The 27,197-nt window shown below is 34.2% G+C and overlaps 1 protein-coding gene across 1 annotated transcript in view; it reads left to right on the forward strand.

Annotated features, from left to right (window-relative positions):
• The window catches only part of LOC150094940 (neprilysin-11-like), a 207,126-nt gene that overhangs the window by 115,696 nt on the left and 64,233 nt on the right, over positions 1-27,197 (forward strand). The window contains exons 12-15 of the mRNA XM_090410851.1: positions 915-1,013; positions 12,612-12,689; positions 24,928-25,031; positions 26,700-26,764. Coding sequence (XP_090266977.1) covers positions 915-1,013; positions 12,612-12,689; positions 24,928-25,031; positions 26,700-26,764 — 346 coding nt within the window. The remainder of the gene's footprint in view (positions 1-914; positions 1,014-12,611; positions 12,690-24,927; positions 25,032-26,699; positions 26,765-27,197) is intronic.

The raw sequence follows: 27,197 nt of genomic DNA on the forward strand, positions 1-27,197 counted from the left end.
CAAGGGATGATAGGCATTGTAGTTAGTGTGGGTCTGCTACAAGAATGAGTCTTCAGATTCTGTGGAGATGCCTGTATAATAATAATAATTTTGATAAATGACTAATTGCTTAAATGTAGTCTTACAGTAGGAGTTTGCAGGGTGTTTTTAGATCCTACAGTAGTACATCTGATTGTACATGAATTGTAATCTTAACTGCAGCATAATTTATTTACCTCTTCTGATTACAGGAAACATTTCCTCAAAGTATGGTAATATTCTCATTTCTTTTAAATTTCTCTAGATAGTAGCAAATTCTGATCATATCTTAAAATTATATCTGCTTATTATTCATCCCCTATGTTGCACTAAGTGAAATTATTATTATTTTTTTCTATTTCCTTGTATACATGCAAAATGGAATCATTGTATTTAAGGATGCCAACATGTTTAGCAGCATTTTATTAACTTTGAAAAAATTTTATAGTTTTATGTTTCAAGAGCAGAAATTTGCTTAACAGAATTCAGTTGGTGGTATTGTTAAAAAAAAAAAAAAAAAAAAAAAATGTTGGTACTTTACATCCTTAAATTCTTAGCATGTAAATCTAAAAATTCTTATCAAATATGAAGATTTTTTAGATTACATTTACATGCTAAGAACCTAGGGATATGCAGTTGCTGATATATTTTTTGACAGTACCAACAATTGAATTTTGTTAAGCAAATCTTTGCTCTTGAAACATAGACCTGTAAAATTTTGTCAGAGTAAAAAAAAAAAAAAAAGCGAAATATCATTGAAGTGATGTGAAATGTCAAAGTAATGTGTGTGAGAAGTATAAGTTATGAATGGAAGAGTTGATAGCGTATTATATCATATTTTAAAAAATTTATAGTAATTATATATAGCTATGTATTATACTGCCTTTTAAATTTAGGCTAGGGAAATGGTCACTTACATTCGTAAAGCCTTTACTACAATTGTGGAAGAAGCAGATTGGATTGATGATGAAACAAAAAAGGATGTAATAATTAAGGTAAATTGCATTTTATGGGCTTATATATAAGCATACATTAAATTCTAAAATTGGTTCTACATAGTATATTGTTGTAGATGCAATTATTCTTTAAATAATTTGAAATTTATGTTATTGTTCTTATGCTCTGCTCTGAAGTGTGGATACAAGCCATACTTTTTTAAGAATTATTTATTATAAAATTTTTCTATTTCTGATTTTGAAATTAGAAAAAAAAATCATATTATTAATATTTTTTATTCTAATTTATTTTTCTATAAAAAAACTTGGAAATGTCTTATATTCTTTCTAATAAATTCAGTATCTATTTTCAGTTTGGGGAAAAGTTAATCCCATTTCATATGGCTACTTTCTATTAAAATTATGCTACCCAATTCAGAGAACTGAAAGAACAGACACATTAGCATTTAAAGCCAGAGCTGTAATTGAAATCATTATTGACAAAATTAAAATGAAATAATGAAGAATATTTATCTTTGAAAAGTTATTGCATAATTTAATTAATAATGGTTTTTTGACATATTCACAATTTAAGTTTTATGTATATGAATATTATATAATACAGTAATTAAATAATACAAGAATGGGCTCATCCTTTCAAACTTTTAATTCTTTGTCTTGAACCGCACTAAGTAAAATCCCAGAATGCAAAATCATCACTAGCTTGAACAACTTTAAATTCAGTATCCACATTATACAAAGAAGAAAATCTGCTAAGATTATTTAATGAATCCTGTTACTTGAGAAGTTATGCCGAAGGATAAATTGCAATTTGATCATCAGTTTTCTGTTTAGTAGATGGAAAGAAATTTTCAAACATTTTAATAATGAAAATGTTCTTTTAACACGTTCATTGCGAAGCTGAAAATTGGAATTTCGTGTGGTGGCCAAATTTTTTATCGCGTCCACGCGATAACGCGTGATCAGCCGTTTGGTGAGAACTCGCATCGCGTGATATCACGTGATTGGCAATGAACATGTTAAGAATATGAAACCCATTGTGGAATTTATTTTGACATTGACTGGCTCCATTTCTTCAGTAGAAACAGTTTTCTCTTTAATGAATTTATTATGGAGCAAAATGAAAAATCAATTGCATATTGACACAGTAAAATCAATGCTAATTATAAAAACCTATGTCAAAGGAATGAAGTGTGATGATTTTCATGGATTTGTGCATAAAGAAAAACAGTATTAAAAAGACACATTCTACTGAAAAGTATATAAACTATAAATTTAGATAGGATTTAGAGGCAAGTAACTAAGATGGTTGCAGGACTGTGTGATGCTCCATATCAGGAGAGATTGAAGATCTATGGTTTAAAGATGCTGGTTAATTGGTGGATGGAGGGGGGGGGGATGATAGAGACATATAAGTTGCTTGGGGAGTTATAGGATTGATGTGCATGAAATATTTCGCTTCATAAATAATGTGAGGAAACCTAGAGGTATCCTTGGAAATTGAGTGATAGTGTGGTTAGTAAAAGAGTGAGGACTAGATTTTTTGCTTGGAGAGTGGAGAATAAGTGGAATAGTTTGCTACAGTCAGTTGTATGTGCTTTATTGGTGAATGATTCCAAGACAAAATATGACAAATATTGTACAGATATTGATAATTGTTGATTAATATTTTTGAAATGGACCTCCTGCAATGAGTTTACAGACTCCATGAAGATGCTTGTACAGGGTGTTCGGGATAAATTTGACAGTTTCGTAAGGAAAAAGAAAATCTTCTTTGTATCTATTAAATTTAATGAATTGACAAAAAAACATTACAGGCAGAGTTAATTACAATACTATCAACAAGATTTACTCAAAATAACCACCATTAGCATCGATCACAGCTTCAATTCTGCTTCGGAACCTCGAACAAGCTGATGCTACAGTCTCCCTGGGAAGGGCCGCAAAAACTGTTTTAATTTTATCCATTAACTGGGCTTTTGTATTACTGGAAGTGCGATTGGTGTCTTTTTCAACTGCGCCCCATACAAAATAATCCATGGGGTTAAGGTCTGGGGAGTTTGGAGGCCAAACATTTGGACTGGTGAAGTCGTAGAAATTTTCAGACAACCATTTTTGACTTTTCCCAGAGGTGTGGCAAGGGGCCGAATCCTGCTGCCATACATACGGCCTACCATTGCCTACCCTTGTTATCCAGGGCTTGACTACAGTTAGCAACTCCACGAACAAAGCCCGAATTCCAATGCCAGGGTTCTTCAACACCTGTTCCTGCAGATTTGCGAGGAATTCTGCTGTACGAACGCAATCAGATCGTCTGCTAGGGATCTTTCTTCTTGCTACATCCTCGTAGTCACCATTGCAAGTCTCTAGTTCATGCCTGATTGTTTTTACTGTATTCAGGGAGCATTGGGCAGCAGTCGTAATATCCTTATTTTGATGGCGGGCACGAATCATCATGATACAAGTTATTCTCTTCCATGATTCAGGTGGGTTCCAGCTATCCATCCTTTCTGACATCTTGTATGTGAATGAAGAAGGGTCCAAACTTTTAAATGAAGAGAAGTGTGTGTTAATACATGTAACTTACGGAAAAATATAATTAATTATAAATATGTCAAATTTATCCCAAACACCCTGTATATAATAATAATATAAGAAACAGAACCAGAAGGACCACTTTTTCCAAAGAAAATGGAAAAAGTGTCCTTGTTAGAGATCTGAACAGCAGATTAGGAAATAAATCCCACCAAGCATATGGGAAAATTTTGAGGAAAGGGCAAAGCTAATAATAATGGTATCTATTTACTGGACTTCTGCTCAGAGCTTGAACTAGTCATTACTAACACCATATTTCAACATAAAGATGTGCACAAGCTCTCATGGAGAGAAGACAAGAAAAGTGTCATTGACTATGTCATTATTGATAGTGATATCTTCATGCTCGTTCAGGATACAAGAGTGTACAGAGGATTTGAAATTGGAAGTGACCATTACTTAGTACTAAACAGAAAAATGGATATCACACTGAAAAGAACAGTATGTAAGAAAGTTTTTAAAATGAATTAAAGTTTAGCAGCTTTTACAAGTAAATTGTAGACTCAACTATACAAACATTATTGAAGAAAAAATTGAAAACAAGAACCAAACCTTGGAGTCTCAAGTGGCAAACTCTGAAGAAGACATTCATTGATTCAACTAGGGAGGTATGTGGTGAAGTTGTCTGCAAGGATAGAAAAATAAGAACACCATGGTGGACACAAGTTAAAGAAACAGTCCTGGAAAAGAAGAAAGCATACCAAAAGTTCCTAGCAAATAAGTCAGCAGATGCTCCAGAAAAGTCACGGGAAGACTTTGGTAAGAATATTGAAAATAAATATCAGGAAGGTGGCAAAATGATCTGGAAGCTATTAAAGAAGCTTACACCCCTTGAGGGTACATGGCAAGAATTTGATGATGATAGAAATGGAGGAAAGAGTACTGTAAAAGGAATCGCAGATGATAAAGGTGACATGAAAACTGAAGATAACAACATCCTAGCTGTTTGGAGTAATTACTTTGAAAGACTGTTAAGTGAACTAAGCAATGACACAACCATGCTAGAAAATTTTCAAGAGGAGTACATATCAATACTTGAGGTAGAAAAAGTCATCAGAAACTTGAAATGTGGAAAGGCAACTGAAGTAGATGATATTTGACCATAAATGCTTAAGGATGGAGGTATAAAAGTTTTGCTGTGGCTACACTGCATAATTCAGATGGCCTGGTCAGAAGGTCAAATTCCCAGTGATTGGAGTAGAGCTTTCATAGTACCCATCTATAAAAAAGGGAATAAAACAGAATGTGAGAATTGCAGAGGAATTTCTCTACTAAGTGTTCAAGGTAAGATTTATGCTTGAAAATAAGTTGCCTTTCCACATTTAAAGTTTCAGATGGCTTTTTCTATCTCAAGTATTGATATGTACTCCTCATGAAAATTTTCTAGTATTGGGTACATTATTTCCACTCTTATTCATCATCTACGTGGATCACATTATAAAAGAAAGTGGCATTAGGCTTGATATAAGAATTGGAGATGTCAAACTTAGCTCTTTGCTTTATGGCATGAAAATCCGCAATAAAAAGATCAAAACTATGAAAATAGGCAGGAGCATAGAAAACTTCAGCTGCACATTCTGAATGGTGATCCTATAGAACAAGTAAAATATTTCAGCTATTTAGGCACAGTTTTTAGTGAAGATGGCAGGTTAAATCTTGAAATAGACAACAGAATAAGCAAAGCTGGTATTTTTTATTTATTTATTTATTTTTTATGTTGGGCCCATATACAAGAGGTTGGCTGGTTAACCTATAGTACTTTAGTACCGTATATGGGTAGTGGAATGGGAAAGGAAGAACTTGTTAACATTTGATTTGAAAGCCTGTATATTGTATTCCTTGGGAAATACCTCATGGAGAAGACTGTTCCACAGTACAGCAGTAGCAGGGATGAAGGAGGAGGAAAAGAAACTTGTTCTGTGGGTTTCAAGGTGTACGTGTTCCAATGGGTTTAGTACAGAGTGGGGGAATTATTGATGTTGTTTCAGATGAGCATTTTCCATGAAAATATTTGTAGAATATACAAATTGCAGAGACTAAACGTCTATGTGAAAGTGGGGGGAGTGAATCGGTAAGAGATGGATCATTTATCAGTCTAATTGCTCTCCTCTGTATTGAGTCAACCATTATGAGGGAACCCCATTCCAAATGTGAGAACAGTATTCGACAGCTGGGTGGATTTGCGATTTGTATAAAGCTGTTTTGAAGTGAAATAACGTCTTGAGTGAAAGAGAAAGCCTAGTTTTTTGGAAGCTGAAGATGCAATGGCTGTGATGTGTTCATGCCAGGAGTGGCCTGATGTCATGGTAATTCTGAGAAGAGAAATTTCATCTTGTCTGGGAATTTGAGTGTTATCAAAAATAATACTGGGAGAAAATGGTTCTTTTTGTAGGAAATAAGACTCTGAGCCCCATCGAAGGATGTTTTGGAGGTCTGTGTTAAGGGAAGTTGTGGTTGATGTTCTGCGGCGGGTTGAAGTGAGTTGTGTAGGGTAAGGTTTATCAAATGAAAGAGAGGAGTGCAATGTGCTGTCATCTGCAAAACTATGTATTGGGTTGGAGGTCAACTAAAGTAGGTCACTGATGTATAGAAGGAAGAGGGTCGGTGAGAGAACTGAACTTGAGACCCCAGCATTAGTTGGATAGTGGAAGGATAGGGAACCATCTACCACTACACATAGTGTGCATCCAGGCAGGAAGCTAGCAATCCATCTGCAGAAGTCCTGAGACAGTCCAAATGATGGAAGTTTGCTTAGTAAGTCTTTGTGCCAAACCTAGTCAAAGGCTGTAGAGCTATTTGTTTGGTATGGTGGGTAGCCAGCTAAATAAATTTATATTGAATAAGAGAGAAATAAAAACACTAAACTAGCAGTATTTAAACACTGTCTTGTATCCTGCTGGTTCAGTTTTTGCATCAGCCAATATAGCAGAATTTATAGAAACTGCTAGGACTTCAGGTGAGACAAGTAAATTTTGAGATAATTTTCATGTATTTTACTGGAAATTTTACTTTACAATTTTAAAAAATGCCAGTTTATTATTTTTATAGTTTTAAATTATGGATCTGAGTGTTGGGTTAGAAATAAAGTATTTTATCAAAGACTAGAGACCACATATATGAGGCTTCTGAGAAAAATTAGTGGAATGAATCAATGGCAGAATCATATTAAAAAATGAAGATATTAGAAAGGAACTTGACATTATTAGCATTCAAGAATATATAAACAGAACTAATCTAAAGTGGTATGGCCGCTTAAATAGAATGGGTGAAGAAGGGTTACCGAAACAGGTGTTTGATGCCAAAATGGTAGGAAAGAGACCCGGAAGAAGACCAAGGTCTAGGTAGATTGATTTGATCAGAAGTGCCTTAGAAGCGCAAAATGTTAGATATGACAATATTGGAGCACTCACATGGTTGATTTGGAGGAAAATTGTTGATAGAAGATTAATAATAATGTAAACTTAATCATGTAATGCTGTCATAGTAACCTGAACAGCCCTTGGGATACAAATCAGGAAATTGATTATGAAGAAACAGAACATATCAATTGCATCAGCCAACATAGAAGAATTTATAGAAACAGCTAGGACTTCAGGTGAAACAAGCAAGTAAATTTTTATTATTATTATTATTATTATTACTTGATGCCTCCAGGGAGTTCAGAGACTCATCGACGGAGGGCACCTACTCTACAACTCTGTCTCCACCAACTACAACAAACTGTAACTATACCAATGCCATCTACTGCCCATTACCACCACCACTAGTATTTCCACAGTCAATCACAAACATCCATGCCCACGGCGAGATTCGAACCCACAGCCTTTTGGCTGGAGAACAAATACGCTACCACTCAGCCAGCCAGGTCAGCTAATGTTGAGGTAATTTTTATCTATTTTACTGGAAATTTCACTATACAATTTTAAAAAATGCCAGTTTATTATTGTTATTATTATTATTTTATTTTTTTTTTTTTACTATTAGCAATTTAAATACTTATTACTGCTCAATTACTTAATTGGCTGCTACACACACACACAAAATTATTTTACATTAAAATATTGTAACAGATAAAAGGAATATTTTTTAATTCCTAATTTCTAATTTGCATTATTTAACAATTTTATAGTCAAAATAGTGAATTTTATTTGATGAAAATAATTTTTTAAAGAAATCTCAACCCCATTCCCCAACAGTTTCTGTCCTGTTTTTTTAAATTATGGGCGCCCTAGGCAAGACAATCTGAAGTCCTGGTTTGGGACTAAACATCCTTCCAAGGCCAATTCATGCCTCCACTAATTAGGATGGTGGAGGTTTTAACTGTTTCTATGATGCTTATTAATAATGTTGTGCATTTTTAATAGTGTTGACATTCATCAAGAAAGAAGTTTGACTTTCGTAGTGTTTTATTCATTTTGTTAGCTATAAAATGGATACATCTCCAAGAAAGTGTTCAAAAATATATACTCTTTCTCAGCACACATCCATGACTCAAAGACAAATTGCCAATCAATATGGTGTTAGTTTGGGTGCTGTTAATGCAATTTTAAAGAGGTTTAGGGAGCCAGGTACTTTCTCTCATGACAGAAAAGGAAAATGTGGGTGGAAAAGGAAAACGACACTTACTCAAGATCGTTTACTAGTTAGGAATGGCAAAATGAATCCAAGATTGTCTGCTGTAGACTTAAATAGACTTTGCAGCTAGTGGAATTAATGTTTCTGACAACTTAAAATATTCCATGCAACACCAGGAAAAAGCCAAAAGGAATTTCACCTATTTACAATTACACCAACTGACGTAATGGTGTAATTGTAAATAGTTGTATGAATGAAGATTTAATTAGCGAACGGTCATGTGAAACATTGTATAGGTATCCTTTCTTTCATACTTGCATGGTGATCAGAATACATTATGGAAAATTATGGAGACAACTACCATGTTAGAACAAAACTTTAGTTTAATATAAACCAAAATGAACACTCGATGTTTCAACCTTCATAACAATGTAGCATACACATATATACAGAGAAACAATGTGTATGCTCCAGATGATGACCTTGATATGAAGGGCGAAACATCGAGTGTTCATTTTGGTTTATATTAAACTAAAGTTTTGTTCTAACATGGTAGTTGTCTCCATAATTTTCCATAATGTATCATACAGGTATATTACTCACCTGACTTGACATGACTGAACACCTCCCTGAGGATACATATCAGGAAATTGATGACGATGACTTAACATGCTTTTTCTTGCTGAATTTAAAGTCTTAACATACAAGAAGTTAAAAACTAACAATGACTTGGTAATTATGAATCACAACGATGACTCATATTTTAAGGAAAAATTTTAATTTTGCAAGAAAATAAGTAAAAAATTAAATTCCAACTTTACCTAATAATTAATATGTGCTCCTCTGTTCCTAATAAGTTTATTAATTCGCTTAGGCATGGACTCTATCAACATAGAACACATTTTTCTTATTTCTGCATCTCGAAACCATACTTTTATAATGATATAAAAATCTTGCATAGTTCAGAGGGATGACAGAGAGAGCTCTACTCCAATCCAGATGATTGGAGTAGAGCTCTCATAGTACCCATATACAAAAAGGGAAATAAAACTGAATGGGAGAATTACAGATGATGGGAAGTATAGAATTTGGCATGAATTAAGAACAATCTGAATTCATGCCAAATAGAGACCGTGAGGATCGCATTTTCACTTTACGGCATATAGTTGAGAAATCGTGGGAATATAACAAAGATCTATATTTAAGTTTTGTAGACCTGCAAAGGGCGTATGACAAGGTGGCAAGAGAAAAGCTATGAAAACACTATAGTTATATGGTGTCAACAGGGTATTATATCAAGAAATACTTGGTCTTTATTTGAGTTGTAAGTCAGCAGTAAGAATTGAAGGAAGTACAGGAAGATGGTTTTACATTAAATTTGGTGTCAGACAAGGATGTACATTATCCCCTCTTTTATTCATTATCTATATGGATCACATCATGAAGGAAAGTGGTATTAAACCTGATATCAAAATTGGAGATGTTAATGTCAGCTTTCTACTGATGATGTTATACTTTTAAATAAATCCATTAGAAGTCTGCAAGATTCCCTGGCTAAATTGAATAACTGTTGTAAATAAATTTGGTATGAAAATCAGCAATAAGACAAAGACAATAAAAACAGCCAGAAACATTGAAAACATCAACTATATCCTAAGTGGTTAACCTATAAAACAAGTAAAACATTTCAGCTACTTAGGCATAATTTTTAGTGAAGATGGTAAATTAAATATGGAAATAGATGACATAATCAACAAAGCCAGTATAATAGGAAATCAACTGAATAAATTTATATGGAATAAGAGAGAAATTAGTCAAAACACTAAATTAGCTGTATATAAGTATTCAAGCCAATTTTAACCTGTGGATCTGAGATCTGAGCTGGGTTAGAAATGAAATGCTTGACCAAAGACTAGAGACCACAAATGAGAGTCCTGAGAAAGATTAGGAGCATGAACAGATGGCATCAATGGCAATATCATATTAAAAACGAGGATATTAGGAAATAACTTAACATTGTCAACATCCAGGAATGTGTTAGCAGAATTAATCTCAGATGGTATGGTCACTTAAACAGAATGGGAGAAGAAAGATTAGCTAAACAAGTGTTCTCTGCCAGGTTGGCAGGAAAAAGAACCAGAGGAAGACCAGGATATATGAGGATTGATAAAGTAAAAATTGTCTTAGAAGATAGAAATATAAGATTTGATAATGTTGGAGTCTGGACAGATAACAGATTGATTTGGAGGAAAATTGTTCATAGGAAATTAGTAATGATGTAAGTTCTTAATGTAGTACTATCATAATATCCTGTACACTACTTGAGGGTGCATATCAGGAATTTGATGATGTATTAAGTTATCCTTTGTATATCACAATTTAATTTTCCAAGTTATGGCCCACAAATTTTCGATTGGGTTAATGTCAGGAGAATTACCTACCCACTGAAGCAATTGAATGTTGTGATTTTTAAGGAACTCTTTCACTGTTTTTGAAGTGTGGCATGGAGCGAGATCCTTTTGGAGGAAGAGTTCTTTGTCTTTCTGGATCTGTAGGACCACTCATTTCTTCATACTGACAAAAGTGACTGTGGGTCACTTTTCATCATACTGTCAACAGCACAAGTTATCCTGGACTATCAACCCCCCCCCCCCCAAACATCTGTTTAGTTGGGGTGTTTAGAACTTATGAAGGTGAGCAGGAAAAGTCTTCTCAGCCACTGATTTGCAAACATACAGTACTCGCTCTCCTTGGACAAAGAAATGGCTCTCATCTGAGAATATGACCTTCTTCCACTTCTCAACAGTCCATTCTTTGTACACTTTTGCCCACTGGAGCCTCTTTTTCTGCATAGCCTTTATCAATAGTTGTTTCTTTTTTTTTTTTTTTTTTTTTGGTTTGGGGGCAGTCCACCCTACTTCCAACAATATTCAATGCACTGTTATGTCAGTAACATTAATTCCACTAACTGCCAAGTCTATTTAAGTCTACAGCAGACAATCTTGGATTCATTTTACCATTCCTAACTAGTAAATGATCCCGAGTAAGTGTAGTCTTCCTTTTTCACTCACATTTTCCTTTTCTGTCATGAGAGAAGATATCTGTCTCCCTAAACCTCTTTAAAATTGCATTAACAGCACTCAAACCAACATCACAACTCATTGTCAATTTGTCTTTGAATCATGATTGTGTGCTGAGAAAGAATACATATTTTTTTGAATGCTTTCTTGGAGATGTATCCATTTTATAGCTACACGAATAAGTAGCTATAACTAAATAAATAAAACACTATGGATATCAACTTTTTTACACTATTAAAAATGCCCAACATTATTAATATACACCATAGAGACAGTTGAAACATGCTGCACTCAACCAAAACAAATTCGGCTTGTTCAGATTAATTTGTTTGCTACTGTGTATCAGGATGTTTGATATCTTACTTCTGGCTTTTGTTTGCAGACGTTTTCAATAAGTAACTCAGATCTAGTGTGATTAATTAGAATGACTTACTACTGCTGATATGTTGAAGATGTATACCATAGCTGTAACTCAACTGGCAACTTTGTGATTAGATCATTGAGATAGAACCATTTACAAAATTTTTCAAAGAATGCAACATTTCAAATTCATCTGAAGATAATCAACTGGTGAAAGAAGAAAGGAAAACAAACCTAATAGTAAAGGATATAACAATGAATCAAAAAACCCTGGGAGTAAATAGTATTAATTGCATTTTATTGGTAGATGGTCTTAGCTGTAATAATATTTTTTATTGTTTCAATATAAACTGCATTGTTGTACAGCTGCAGTGCAACTTATATAAAAAAATTGCAATATATCAATTAGTTCAATTTTCCTGTCTTCTGATTCCTTATCATGGTACAAGCACATTGATAAGAAAGGACAAAAGACAATCACCACAACACTCTCACAGTGCTGTGGTGATAACAGCAACAAATATAAGTATTAATTAAAAGCTCAATGTTGATTACATATACCTCAGATGTTTGTTGTTTTTAGCATTTAAGTGAAGAAATGAAACAGTCAATAACTGTCTAGAATGTCTAGAATGGAAGAAAAAAAAACATGAAGGCTTTTTAACCAAAGGTGGGTTAATGACATCCCAGATGGCATAACAGTTCATCTTGTATCATCATTGTCTTTTGTTATTAAGCCAATGCAGAATACAGTTTGGTCAGCTAAACCCTAAATCCATCTTCTTTCATTCATTATCTGATTAGATACCTACTAATGGGGTAGAATAAATGAGGATTATAGATTAGATCAGAAGCCTAATCAGTTTTTAATATTTCTGGATGCATGGAAGTCTCCTTCCAGTTAACTATCAAACTTTGACCATTTAGTGATCCCAAAAGGAATGTATCAGTGACAAATCTTATGAAATCACTATTTGGAAATTGTAATTCCAAATTTGCTTGTAACTAAATATGCTTATTTTTTTAGCTGGAAGCAATGACGCAGGTTATTGGCTATCCACCACTGATGCAGAATACAACTGCTTTGGATGAATTGTTTAGTCTTGTAAGTTGAAATGAGTTTAATTTTTATTAAAATTTGATTATTTATCTTATTTATTTACATGTTCTTGTAGATAACATTTTTTATTGATTACTTTTATATTTAAAAAAAATTGTAAGACATATAACAAGATTAAATCATCAATAATCAATTCAGCCATTGATGATGATTGAATAATTTTGTTTATATTTTTTACATATAAAATTTTATATATCAACTAAAATGACCAATGAAAACTTTCTTGAAATATGGGGAATTGAATCTGCAAATAAATGCTTTATGTGGAAATTGAGAACCAAGAAGAAGGATTAAAGAGAAATTTAAGGAAATTAAGGAGTAGAGAAAATAGATTAAAATAAGATGCCCAGACAAAAACAAAATTGAAGATGCAGGAAAATAAAGATAATCCAGTATAGCTAAAAAGGACTGTAATAATTAAGAACAAAAGAATATGTAAATCCTAGAAAAGATGGAATTCAGCAGAGCAGAGCAAAGCATCAAAGACATAGTTGAAAGATTGAGCTAAAAAGAAGCAGAATGAATTAAAAAGCATAAATATTTTTGAATGTCTTAAAGAATTCAAAAATATTGCATCGTTAGGGTGTGAAACTAACCCAATCCACCATTATTAAATGCTTGAATTGTCTTGAAAAATTTATCATGTTGGATCTTTAAAGTGGAATTTTGGATTATCTAGTGCCCATGGTATTAAATGTACAATCGCATCCATGGAAATTTGGAAAACTTTCATAGATTGTATTGTAGGGAGACATATAAGTGGTACTAATTCTGTGTGGTTTTAAAAAATTAGTACAAAAGACTAATTTGTACAAAAGACTAAATATTGCATCGTTAGGGTGTGAAACTAACCCAATCCACCATTATTAAATGCTTGAATTATCTTGAAAAATTTATGTTGGATCTTTAAAGTGGAATTTTTGGATTATCTAGTGCCCATGGTATTAAATGTACAATCGCATCCATGGAAATTTGGAAAACTTTCATAGATTGTATTGTGGGGAGACATAAGTGGTACTAATTCTGTGTGGTTTTAAAAAATTAGTACAAAAGACAAGATTTATGTAGCAATTTATTAGATTCGTGTAATACAGAAAAACCTCGCTTAACACAAATTCGATATGTATGATAATCAGTTAGCATAATTGAGTGAAATGATACTATTTCCCGCTTTAAGTGAGTGATTAATCAGTTAATGTGATTTTTTTTTGTTAGGCGAAATTTTTTGTTGACAATCTGCAGCGATTGGCGCCACTTGTCAATGTAGTGGGCAGTGGCCGGCAACACTTGGCAGTTGATTCAAAGCTATATCACAAGTGCACATGCAAACTCTGTTCTCTTGCTCAATCACTTTTCTTTCATTTTGCTTTAATTTAGATACCTGTAAGGCTTTATTATATTCAACTCCTGATATGGAAAAGAGAAAGACTTATAAAGAAAGCAGCAGTAATAAAAAAGAGAAGAAAAGTAATTACATTAGAGGAAAAGCTGAAAAACTTGCTTGATTCCCATTCAGAACAGTTAAGTGAGAATGATCTCCTTCATCTAGAAGAACAGTGTGCATATGAAGAAGATGAGGAGGAGCGCGAACATGAAGAGAATGTTATGACTAAGAAGCTAACTGCTAAAGAACTTGAGCTAGTTTTTAATCACATTGAGCATGCCAAGGAAATTTTGTTTGATGCTGATCCTGATATGGAACATGGCTTTAAAGTCTGCAGAAATCTTTTGTAAAGCGATCACGAGCTATCGCAAATTGCATGATAAGGTGAAAAAGTCGAGCACTATTCAAACATCTTTACTCAATTTTTTTGTAAAAAAGTAGCTCAATCAAATGTTTAGACATCAAATAAAAATTTAAGTAGTTGATTTTTATTAACCGATAATTTTATTATTTAATATAGCTTATGAATGTTTTTTTCAAATTTATGCTAACTGATGAATGAATTATAATTATTCGTATTGTTTTGGAAAGACTTTTATTGGGATTATATTGATCAAGTGCATATAATAAACAACTAAGTTATACCAACTAGTTTCACCAACTAAGTCTGTTGGCATCTTCAGGGTACATAACTGATGTACAGCACTAAAAAGTAAAAAACTGTTACAAACTATAATCAACCGATTCCAATTATATTAAACAAAGAACAGAGCACGTACAATACATTCATAGAGCGTGGATGATATCGCTTGTTGTTATTTAGGAATGTTCTAGAGTTGGCACTATAATTCAGTTCTGGCGAGTTGAAGGATCTGATAAGGGTCTTCCAGATCAAGGGCAAGATTAGTCCTAGGTTCCTGTTAAGGTTTTGTATACAGCGGTCAACTGTTGTGGCCTCCTTAAAAATTCAGGAGCGAAAGTCCTCATCCATGTAAGGAATTGTGCTTCTATCCCACTCTATGGTATGTTCGTTCTTGAGAAATGAAAAGCTAACCCCGATTTTTCTTCTCTGTTATTATTGACGTCACCTATGTGTTCTTTTTGCCTAATTTCAAGGCTCCTTGAAGTTTGGCCGATGTAATTCAAGCTGCACGAGCATGGTAGGTTATAAACTCCAGCATATTTGGAGAAAGGATGGCTATCTTTTGGAGATCTTAAGAATTGTCTAATCGTTTCTGTGGGTTTAAAGGCCACTCTTATTTTATGTGGTCTAAGGCGTCTAGCAATCTTATTGGAAACTGTCCCTAAGTATGGAATGACGATGGTAGAAATATAACGTACATCATCTTGTTGTCTTTGTCGGGGGTTCAGAGAAAAGTATCTTGTGGACGAGTCTTTGAGGAAATCCATTCGTGGTAAGGTTGGTGGAAATCAGGGATAGTTCTTCCTGGAGGTCTTGTTGATCTGTTGTAAGGAGAGAGAGGCACGGTTCTTCAACATGTGTACAATACTAAGTTTCTGAGAAATGTGGTGTGAGGAAGTGAAATGTAAATAACGTCCTGTATTGGTAGGTTTGCGGTAAACTGAGAGGTTGATACCACCATTCGGAAGCTTCTTAATTAAAGTGTCCAGAAATGATAATTGGTTATCTTCTTCAAGTTCTAGAGTGAATTTGATTGTGTGGTGTAGAGAATTGATTTTGTTAAGAAAGTCGAACAGGTCCTTTTTTGTGTGGTTCCAAACAATAAAGATATCGTCCACGTATCTCCACCATACTGTGGGTTTAGGGTCTGTTTGAGTTAAGAGGTTTTCCTATATTTGTTGGCAGTGCGGTTAGTGTATCTGCTTTCCAACCAACAGTCTATTGGTTTGAATTCTGCTCCTGGCCATGGATATTTGCGATTGTCCTTAAGTAGGAGATGAATTGCATTGCCCATTGTGAGACCACTGCATTTCTTATGGTAGGCCTGAACTCACTGGAAAAAGTTACAGTTGGTCTTTAAAGAAGGTTTTCTGAATTATATAAGAGTTGCATAAAAACGTGTGTGCCTAGACAGTTATTTGATATTTTTCTGTAACAAACTGTGTTTTTTTGGATGTAGGCGATTTAAATGCACTAAATATGTATCTGATCTGTTTGTGCCTTTGGGCAAATAGCAAACGCATCATCAACATGGCACAGCCAGACTAGATATTTGAGTTTAGCTGTGTTTTTGAGGGCTTTAACTTCTAAGTGTACTTTTTATATAAAATTTGGCTAGTGGGTGTGTATGGGGGGGGGGGGTTAAATCCAGCAGAATATCAGCAGCCTAATAAATTAGATAATTTGGCTTGTTCATGTATAATGTTGTCAGTTGATGTTACTAAATTGGTTTATGCTTTAAAAATTTAAATAATGTAAACTATAGAACTTCACTCGAATAGTTTGTAATAACTTTATTTTATCCAGCATACATAATTTCAGGTTTTTATAGAATATGTGGATGAAAATTGTTACGTTACTGATTTTCTAGTATTTATTCAGATTTTTTGAATTCAGATTAAATTAAAAGAAAAATAATAATGTAAACAAATTATAAGTACATTGGAGAATGTACTTACACATTAAAAAAAATTAACATAACTGAAATGTGAGGGAACACTTTCATCCAGTCAGTTCATTATGGTGTCAGCAATTATTCATTATGAATGGCATGGCTACAGGAGTGGATGGTATCCTCCCTGAGTTTATAAAACATCTTGGTCAATGAGGTCTAACATGGCTGGCTGCCCTTTTCTCAAAAATTATAATGACTGGAAAACCATCAAATTTGTGGTGGGAAGCCAAAATAATTGCCATGCCTAAACCAGGGAAAGATCCAAATGATGTCAAAAATCTACGACCTATCTTCTTGCTTTGTTCCAGTTTTAAGCTCTTTGAAAGAATTCTTCTTAAAAGAATTTCACCACTCATCGAAAGAGCACTCCCAGTTGAACAATCTGGCTTCAGCCGTGAAGAAGTTGCTGTGACCAGGTCCTGGTCCTAACAACACAGATTGAAGCAGGCTTCCAGAAGAAACTTAAATCCAGGCCACTTTCATTGACATAACTTTAGCTTATGACACAGTCTGGATCAGAGGCCTCCTACTAAAGCTGGGAAATATTATAAGATGCAAAAAAACTTTCCAGCTTTTTGAATCCATTCTCTCCAACAGAAAGATCCAGGTCCATATTGGTGGAAAAAAAGAGCAGGCCCAGATTCCTTCATAATGGTCTCCCACAAGCTCTGTGTTAGCCCCTTTACTCTTTAACATCTACGTGTACAACTTACCACATACCAGCTCAAGCAAGTATATGTACGCCGATGACCTAGCGATCCTACATCAATCTACCTCCTTTGCCAACCTGGAATCAACCTTGAACACAGACCTTGAATATCCTAGAAGAGTACTTCAAGCAGTGATACTCAAAGCCAAATCCAACAAAAACTGTGTCCACAGTATTTCACCTGAACAATGCAGAGGCAAACCGACACTCAACCTTTCTTTCTGTGGAAAAATGATAGAATACGAGCCTCACTCAAAATACCTTGGATTCTATCATTTCAAGGCTTGCTGGAACAACCTGGGGTTGTGGTGCAGAAGTCCTGAGGTCGTCTACACTAGCCTCGCATTCTCTGCAGCAGAATATTGTGCCCCTGTCTGGGAAAGAAGTGCACACACTAACATTATAGACACCAAGCTAAATTCTACCAGGCGCACAATTAGTGGGACAGTGAGAAGCATCCCTCTTTCCTGGCTACCTGTCTTATCTAATATTGTTCCACCAAACATGGAGAAGACAAGCATCTATTAAAGAATTTAATAAAGCAATGAGCAACCCACTCCTGCCCCTGCACCAGACCTGGAATCAATTAATCTTTGCCTAAAATCTAGAAAACCTTTCTGGTCCATGTATGAACTCTCTTCAGCTGGCATGTGGAGAGAATACTGATCCAACAAACAGCTTCCTGGTAGAAGATCCCTTGCTCTGCAGCCTGGTTTTGCTCTTCCTGGGAAGGTTCAGTCATCTATCAACAGGATCAGAACTAACCAGGGCAGATGTGGCTACTTACTACATAAATGGAGGTTGTTAGACCACCCTTATTGTGATTGTTCTCCCGTGTCTCAGACGATTACTCATATTGTGAATGACTGCCCAAGGTGCCAATTTCACAGTGGTGGGCTATAGGACATCCACAAGGTAACGGATGAGGCCTTGAATTGGCTCTCCAGACTGGATATTGACCTGTAGCTGTTTTGTATTTCTTTTTCCATAAGAATAAATAAATGAATGAATAAATGTGTTGTTTTGTAATCACAAATTATATGAAATATGCTAAATTAAAAACTATATTCTCAGATAAATCATTACAGTTATGTGTTATTTTATTGTTCATTCCCAAATATCTTCAATATAACTTGAACATAGGATCTATTTGACTTGGTTATCAAGATGAGCTAGCTAAGTGGTCAGTCATACACTGTACTTATGAGCTTTTCTTTTCCACATATGAAAATGTAGGAGACACAAACTGTATGTACATTATACTGACGTTGAGTTGCATTCTTCATTAATTTTTTTTTTCTATTATGTGAAATAATGTTGCTCAAAATTTACAACTCACAATTATAATATTAAAATAGTTTTAAATGAGTAAATTTCTTCTTGCTACTCCTTCAGAGTGAACTAATCTTCAGTTAATTTTATAGCAATTAGGAATGAAATATGCATGATCCAAGTTAATTGTTCAGCTGTTTCTAAAACCATAGAGTGAACACTCTTGTGATAATAATTTCAAAAATTCTGCACATTTATGACCAATGGGATGATGTAATGGTAACAGTTTCTGCTTCATGTTAGTTGTAAACCTGAGTAAAGATGTTGTGTGCTTATTTTTCTATTTCTGGTGTTTTTGTTCCAGTGGAGGAAGAAGAATCTGACTTAGAATATTGTGCAGTGACCAGTGTTTGTGATCAAAATTGAAATCTTATGTGGAAAAAACAAACTGAGATGCACAATATGCTACATGAAATTTGTGGAGATGGTGCAGTAGATATCTGCAGTGCTATAATGGGTATTTCACTTCCATGATAGTCTGACAAACAGTAAAGACCATCTAAGTGGCAAGCCCTCGATAGCTATGTATGGCACCAGTATTTGTAAACAGCATATTGGAAGAAAATCAGTATAGAACATGGGATAAAATTGCAAATAGATCATATCTGCTTTCAGAATTCTGACCAAAATTTTGAAGAAGAGAAAAGTTACTTCTGCAGGTTACACATCAGCTGACAGTAGACTAGCAAGCAGCTCGCCAGAGGATATCAGAACTTTTGCATTATTATGCTACTGATGGTGAACACCTTTAGAACAGAATTGTTGCTTTAGATGAAACATGGATAGAAGCATTTTAACCAGAATTGAAGAGTCAATCCTCACAACAGAGGCATCAAAAAAAAAAAAGTTGGCATCAGCAGTTCAAGGTTAATAATGAATGGTTTACAAGGAAAATTAAGTGATAGTGACAGACAACGCATCTACGTGATTGACTCTGACAGTAGAATACTACTGAAAGTTTGTGCTTGAAAATTTGCAGCAAAAGACCTGAGATGTTTACAGCCAGCACCATCCTTTTGAGTGGCAGTGTGAGGCCATGTTTCACATAAAGCATCTGATCTTATGAAAACATTGGATGGCAAGTGTTCCCCCCCCCCAAAAAAAAAAAAAAAAAACTTTATTTTAAGGAATACAAGACTCATCTAATCTAAATGCTGGGTAGCAGTGATAAAGACAAAAATGGAGATAATGTTATACCCTGATAAATTAAGAATGTTAAAATTCCACTTATCATGGTTTAATGAGCAAAGAAGTAAAAACCCTGTAAATTAAATAAGTAAACATGCTTGTTTCTAAGTAGGTATCGTTGTAAACTTTAGAAAATATTGAATACATTGATTTAAGAAGAATGAAAATATTAATTGGCTCAAGGAGAATTTTATAATGTAAAGAAAAAAAAAGGGAATTAGATAAATATGTATAAAGGAAAGTTGCCAGAGATAAAGTATAAATTAAGAGAGTTATGGTTTTGTGTTGATATAAAATCTGATGTACGGGAAATTTGTAAAAGAAACACTAGAATGTAATCTGTGTGAAAGATAGTCCTAGGTTCAAGGACACGCTAGTGATTGCCCCCCCCCCCAAGCAGTTGTGTGCTTTGCGCGTGGAGCGAACAAGCGGGGGGAGAATGAACGTCGTGAGGTCATGTGACTAGAAATCGAGGTGCCGGATAAACAGCGAAGTTTTTTTTTTCCGATAGGGTGAACGTATAAAACGGTTAGAGGACCCCCCCCCCCCCCTTTGGCTCTCTTGGTTTTTTCGTCGTGTGGAGTTCTCACGTTTTCTTGAGTAGTGAAGGTTTAGTCTGGTTCGGAGATGGCCAAACAATACCTCTAGACTGGGACGATGTTACAGCGGGTAACCCTGTCCCAGATTCCTGGAAAGTAGCGGCAGACCATGCCGCTGAAAGCTCAGCAGAGACTTGCGTCCCGAAGGCAAAAGCTGGTAATTACTATAAATTCTTGACCCAAGGTAGATCGAAGGAAACAAAGAAATCATCATCATCAAATTCCTGCCATGTACCCTCAAGGGGTGTACAGGATATGATAGTACTACATGAAAAAAATTACATCGTTACAAACTTCTTTTTCTACAATTTTCCTCCAAATCTGTCTGTTACTTGTCAAGACTCAAACATTATCATATCTTATATTTCTATTGTCTAAGGCACTCTGTACCATATCAATCCACCTATATCTTGGTCTTCCTCTGGGTCATTTTCCTGCCAACCTGGTAGAGAACACTTGTTTTGCTAATCTTTCCTTTCCCATTCTGTTCAAGTGACCATACCACCTGAGATTAGCTCTGCAAATGCATTCCTGGATGCTGACAGTGTCAAGTTCTTTCCTAATATCCTTGTTTTTAATATGATATTGCCACTGATGCCATCTGTTCATGCCTCTAATCTTTCTCAGGACTCTCATATCTGCGGTCTCTAGTCTTTGGTCAAGTTTTACTTCTGACCCAGCTCTCAGATCCATAAGTTAAAACTGGTTTGAACACTGTCTTGTATACAGCTAATTTAGTGTTCCGACTAATTTCTCTCTTATTCCATATGAATTTATTCAATTGACTTCCCACCATACCAGCTTTGCTGATTCTGTTGTCTATTTCTATATTTAATTTACCATCTTCAGTAAAAATCGTGCCTAGGTAGCTGAAATGTTTTACTTGTTCCACAGGTTCTCCATTCACAACACAGTTGACATTTTCAACAATTCTGCCTATTTTCATTGTCTTTGTCTTTTTATTGCTGACCTTCATACCATATCTATTACAACAGTTATTCAATTTAGTCAAAGAATCTTGCAGATTCGTAGTGGATTTATTTAGAAGTATAACATCATCCGCATAAAGCAAAGAGCTGACATTAACATCTCCAATTTTGATATCATGTTTAATACCACTTTCCTTCATAATGTGATCCATATAGATAATGAATAACAGTGGGGATAATGTACATCCTTGTCTCACACCAGATTTAACATTAAACCATCTTCCTGTACCTCCTTCAATTCTAACTGCTGACTTACAACTCAAATAAAGACTGAGTATTGCTTGATATAATGCCCCATTGACACCATATAACTGTAGCATATTGAATAGCTTCTCTCTTGGCACCTTGTCATATGCCTTTTCCAAATCGACAAAACTTAAATACAGATCTTTGTTATATTCCCATGCTTTCTCGTCAATTCGTCGTAAAGTGAAGATCTGATCCTGACAGCTTCTATTTGGCTTGAATTCAGCTTGTTCTTCACCAAGCTTCTCTTCCACAATCCTTCTCAACCGTTTCTCAAGTATACTTACATATATCTTACCAGGAACACTCAGTAGGAAAATACCTCTGTAATTCTCACATTCCGTTTTATTTCCCTTTTTATATATGGATAATATGATAGCTCTGCTCCAATCATTGGGAATTCGTCCCTCTGTCCAGGCTTTCTGAACCATGCAGTGCAGCCACTGTAAGACTTTTATACCACCATACTTCAGCATTTTTGGTGAAATATCATCTACTCCTGCTGCCTTTCCATATTTCGATCCTTTGATGGCTTTTTCTACTTCAAGTATGGATAGGTATTCCTGACTGCATGCCTGGTCATTGTTTTTTACCACTGTGCTGTCATCACTGCTTGTTTCATTTAGCAGTTTTTCAAAGTAATTACTCTATACTTCAAGGATATTTTTTTCTCCCGTTTTCATGTCACCTTTATCATCTCTAACTCCTTTTACAGCACTCTTTCCTCCATTCCTAAGCTTCTTCAACAACTTCCAGAATATTTTGCCACCTTCTTGATATTTATTTTCTATATTCTTGCCAAAGTCCTCCCATGACTTTTGTTTAGCTAGTTTTAGACACAGTTTAGTATTCTTACATTTGTCTCTGTATTCTCTAAGAGCACAAGCTGACTTATTTGCCAGGAACTTTTTATATGTTTTCTTCTTTTCCTTCACTGCCTCTTTAACTTCCTCTGTCCACCATGGAGTTCTGATTTTTCTATCCTTGCAGACAACTTCACCACATGCTTCTCTAACTGAATCAATTAGGGCTTTCTTCAAGCTTGCCACTGAATCTCCAAGGTTTGATTCCTGTTCTCAAACGCTTTCATTTTTTCTTCAATAATCTTTGTGTATTTTAGTCTACAGTTCACATCTGAGAGCTGCTCAACTTTTATTCGCTTTAAAACTTTCTTACATGTTATTCTTTTCAATATGAAATTCAATTTTATCCTGCTCAAGACTAAATAGTGATCACTTCCAATTTCAAATCCTCTGTACACTCTGGTGTCCTGCACCAGGGAGAAAACATCACTATCAACAATAACATAGTCAATGAGACTTTTCTTATTCCTTGCCTCTTCTCTCCATGTGAAATTGTGGACAATTGTATGTTGGAACATGGTGTTAGTAATAACCAGTCCATGTCCTGAGCAGAAATCCAACAAATATTTGCCATTATTATTAGCTTTGCTCTTTTCTTCAAATTTTCCCAAAATATTTTTGTATGTCTCACAATAATTTCCTATTCTGCTATTTAGATCCCCAACAAAGACCAACTTTTCCTTTTTCATTGTGTCAGTTGCTTTTTCTAAAGCCTCAAAAAATTCCTCCACTTCTACCATAGTAGAATCTTCTGTGGGAACATAGGCACAAATAAGTCTCATTGTCCAGTTTCCCATTCTCATATTTGCCACATTACTCTACTTGAGACTGACTGCCATTCAAGAAGATTAGTCTCATATTTTGTGTTGAATACTCTGGCTTTTCCTTGATTGTCATTGCCTGAATATAACATTTTGTATTTATTGCTGAGAAAGATCTGACCAGTTTTTGTCTTTTTTGTTTGGAAACAAAGAAATGTCCTTATGAAATAGAAGATAGACTATAGCAGATGCAGATGGATAGAGGTAACATCAAGTGAAGATAAGTAAAGTTTTGTTATTTATATGAATGCAATCTGTATGTGTATTGATATGTAATGCTTTGTTAGTGAAGAACTCGGATATAATTATAGGTCAGGACTATAGCGCATGTTTTATAGAAAGTCATGAGTGAAAGGTTAATAACTAAATCTGAATCTTTGTATGTTGAAGAATGATTAATGTTACCAGTTGTTAATATAGAACTTAAATAATGGAATTTAGTAGTAATCTAGATGATATAGAATTATTAACTTTGTGTGAATTACTTGAAGAAAATTGTGTTCATTGTATTCTTGACTTCATATCTGATGAAGTCAAGCTAATTAATTGATTTAGATTAGATTGTGTCTTATTTAGAGTGATGATTGTTCTTGTATGTTAAACTGTAAATTTAGAAACAAATAAACCTTGCTTGGTTTTAACTAAATATGAGTCTGTGTATAGAATTCGATGCACCACTTGTGAAACTCGTTACGGATCTGAGCGGGAATTTAATTGATTAAAGTTGAGGACATGATTGCAACCCTAGGTCACATGAGTATATCTTCCAACTTACCTCTTGATTGAGTTATTATCTTTAATCTAATAATTCTAAGTGGCGCAGTCTAAAAATATAAATTTCTTAGGATTTTAAGAGAGGTGAGGTTTGAGGACTCTATCACATTGAATTTTGGCTCTACCCTGAGGCATTTTCTTTGTGTGATTGAGATACCACGTGACCCATGTAGGAAAGACTTCACTTTTAGTGGCTCGATATAGAAAGCAAGAAATATTATTGAAAGTGGACACAACAATAACATGGAAAGCATGTAAATATATTTTGTTCAGTTTTAACAACAGGAACACCATGTGTAGAACTTTGTGAATGACTCTTGTACAATAAAACACTATTACAAAGTTGTGAAAAAGTAACAGTTAAATATAAATAAATAAAAACTGTTGAGAAGATGATTAATAAAATTTGCTTTTGTTACTTCCCAAAATTTTGATAAGTTTAGACAGCCATTTTAGTTGTGTTGGAGACCAAAAAAAACTTTTTAAAAAGTGACACTCTGAGTTGAGTTCTTTTGCAAAGAACTAGTTATGTTCTAGTTTATCATGCGACTAATGAAGCCTTCTTAGGTATGAACCATATGTAATATAGTTTTCTTTCTTTCTGTGAATATAAATAGTTTTGCTTCCTATGAATTTGCAAATGTTATTTTGTGTGTGTAAGAAATTACTCATTTTTGAAGATTTGTTGCCATCTGCTACTATACTTAAATATTATTTTTAGATTCCTGATCTATCTTCAAGCTCTCTTAAAAATTTCATAACCATTATGGAGGTATTTGCTTATAGAGCCTTGTCATCTCTTCGCATTGAAGCTCAAAAAGAAATGTAAGGAAAATTTTAATTATTAATTTAAGGTTTTCATATAGTAGAAATTACTCGATGTTTCAAATGATTCAGCACTTAGCACAAAGGATCATCCCTAGAAGTTAAATAAAGGTATGGTTAGTAGGGATGTGAGGACTAGATTTTTTTGCATGGAGAGTTGTGAATGAGTGGAATGGGTTGCCAGAGTCAGTTGTGAGTGCTTTGTCTGTTAATTGATTCAAGGAGAGGTATGATAGATTGGGTCTCCTGCAAGGAGTCTTCAGACTCCTTAGAGGTGCCTGTATAATAATAATAATGTTCCTCAGAAATGTTGATTATTGCGAAGTAGAATTTTGGACATATTACGTGAATAGATGATTCATTGGAAAAAGTGGTTATGTTAGGCAGGATTGAGATCATGAGGAAGAGCGGAAGACAGCAAAAGAGTTGGATGGACAACATAAAAGGACTCAAAAAAATTTAATTACAGCTGCTGAAAGAAAAGATAAGTGACTGAGTGAAATGAAGAATCTATGTTTTTGAAAAGAGATCACCAAAAGTCAAACAGATGACATATAACATCAACAGCTGAATGATGTTCCTAGATAATTCATGTTACTGTAACATGATGCATATACTTAAATCATTGGGGAGGGGCGATTATCACTGATGTTTTTTGTTTAATAGAAGAAACACATCCAGAGATCACTGAATTTTTATTTAATTATTAAGCCAGTATCTCATCTTGGTCACCAAGGAATCTTTCCAGGTAGGAAGACGAGATTATGCACTTGCCCATCTAGAAAATATAAAATGTCTTTACAAAGATGTCTCGGGAAAGGCAAAATATTGATATAAATAATTTAAATAAAAATTTAATTATTATCCATCATGGAGTTGTGGAAGAAAAACATTCAGAATATTGCAATAATACAGAAGGATTTCTTAGAAATATTAGATATTATCATAATACAAGACCATGCTATAATACTTGTTAAATCATTCTTACTATCATTTTTGGATATGTTGTAACCTATTCAAATAATTTACTAAACAGTGTCACACACACAGTTCTCAATGGTTTCTGTGACTAAAATGTTGTAACCTATCATAGCTGATTATTTGCTCACCATTGCATTCTCTGACATAGAGCTCATTACAGCATGACCAGTTATTGATAATTAAAGTGTGGGGTTGTAGAATAGAATTCTTTCAGAAGGCTTAATATTTAAAAGTATTAGCAGTATTTGGTGTTTCCATACCAAAATTGTTAAGATATCCTTTAATCAATAACCATGAAATTTGTTTATTATAAACAGTCAACTTTATATATCATACTGATAAATATATATTTAGAAAGCCAAATGGCTATTTTTCTGGCATCCTTAATAATAATTAAGGGGATACAAATCCCTTGTTGTTCAACTGCCAGTAAGCAAAACTCTAAGATCGAAAACTACAAATCTATGAGTTTCATATATATATACCGAAAAACTATCGGCGAATCCAAGTGTAAATGACCACTTGGTAGTGCAACTCGAAGCAAAGGTGGAGCAAGATCTCTCACTATCCTTGATATTTTCTCATAATGTAATGTAAAAACACAGCCCCTAGGGGATGTAATACTGTAAAAATATATATTTAAATATATATTTAATTAAACTTAACTCTGTATAAACTTTTTTGTAGAAATATCACACCAAAACCACTAACAGAAGTTGGTGCATATTATATGTTAAGAAAAAATGCCTTTGGTAAGTACTGATTTCTCAATTCCACTAGCTGAGACTTAATATATTAATTGCTTTAGTAGCAAAAGCAAGAATGAGTTTGATTACTATCTTATAATGAAAACTATTAGACTTTAGAATTATTTGGATTAATTTGGTACTGTTAATGGAGTTTAACATTAATACTACACTACTCGCTAACTTTTATTACTGGAAACAAGTAAGAAAAGTTTTTTTTCAGATTGCAAGGAAATTAAATCAACATTTTCATCCTTGTTCTATCAGCATAAATTATTTCCATAATTTATAAATGAATCATAATCATTCCTATGCATCCATAAGGAGGAGGAGGAGATGCAAGTTAGTGATTATACCATCTGATTAAATTGGCATTATTACTAGCTTTCTATTTGACTTTTTATTTTATTTCTTTTTCTTTTCTATTTCTTTCTATTCT

The sequence above is a fragment of the Typopeltis vanoorti genome, chromosome 21, assembly GCF_054136105.1.
Source record: "Typopeltis vanoorti isolate ZY-2024b chromosome 21, IOZ_Tvanoo_1.0, whole genome shotgun sequence".
Lineage (NCBI taxonomy): Eukaryota > Metazoa > Arthropoda > Arachnida > Uropygi > Thelyphonidae > Typopeltis > Typopeltis vanoorti.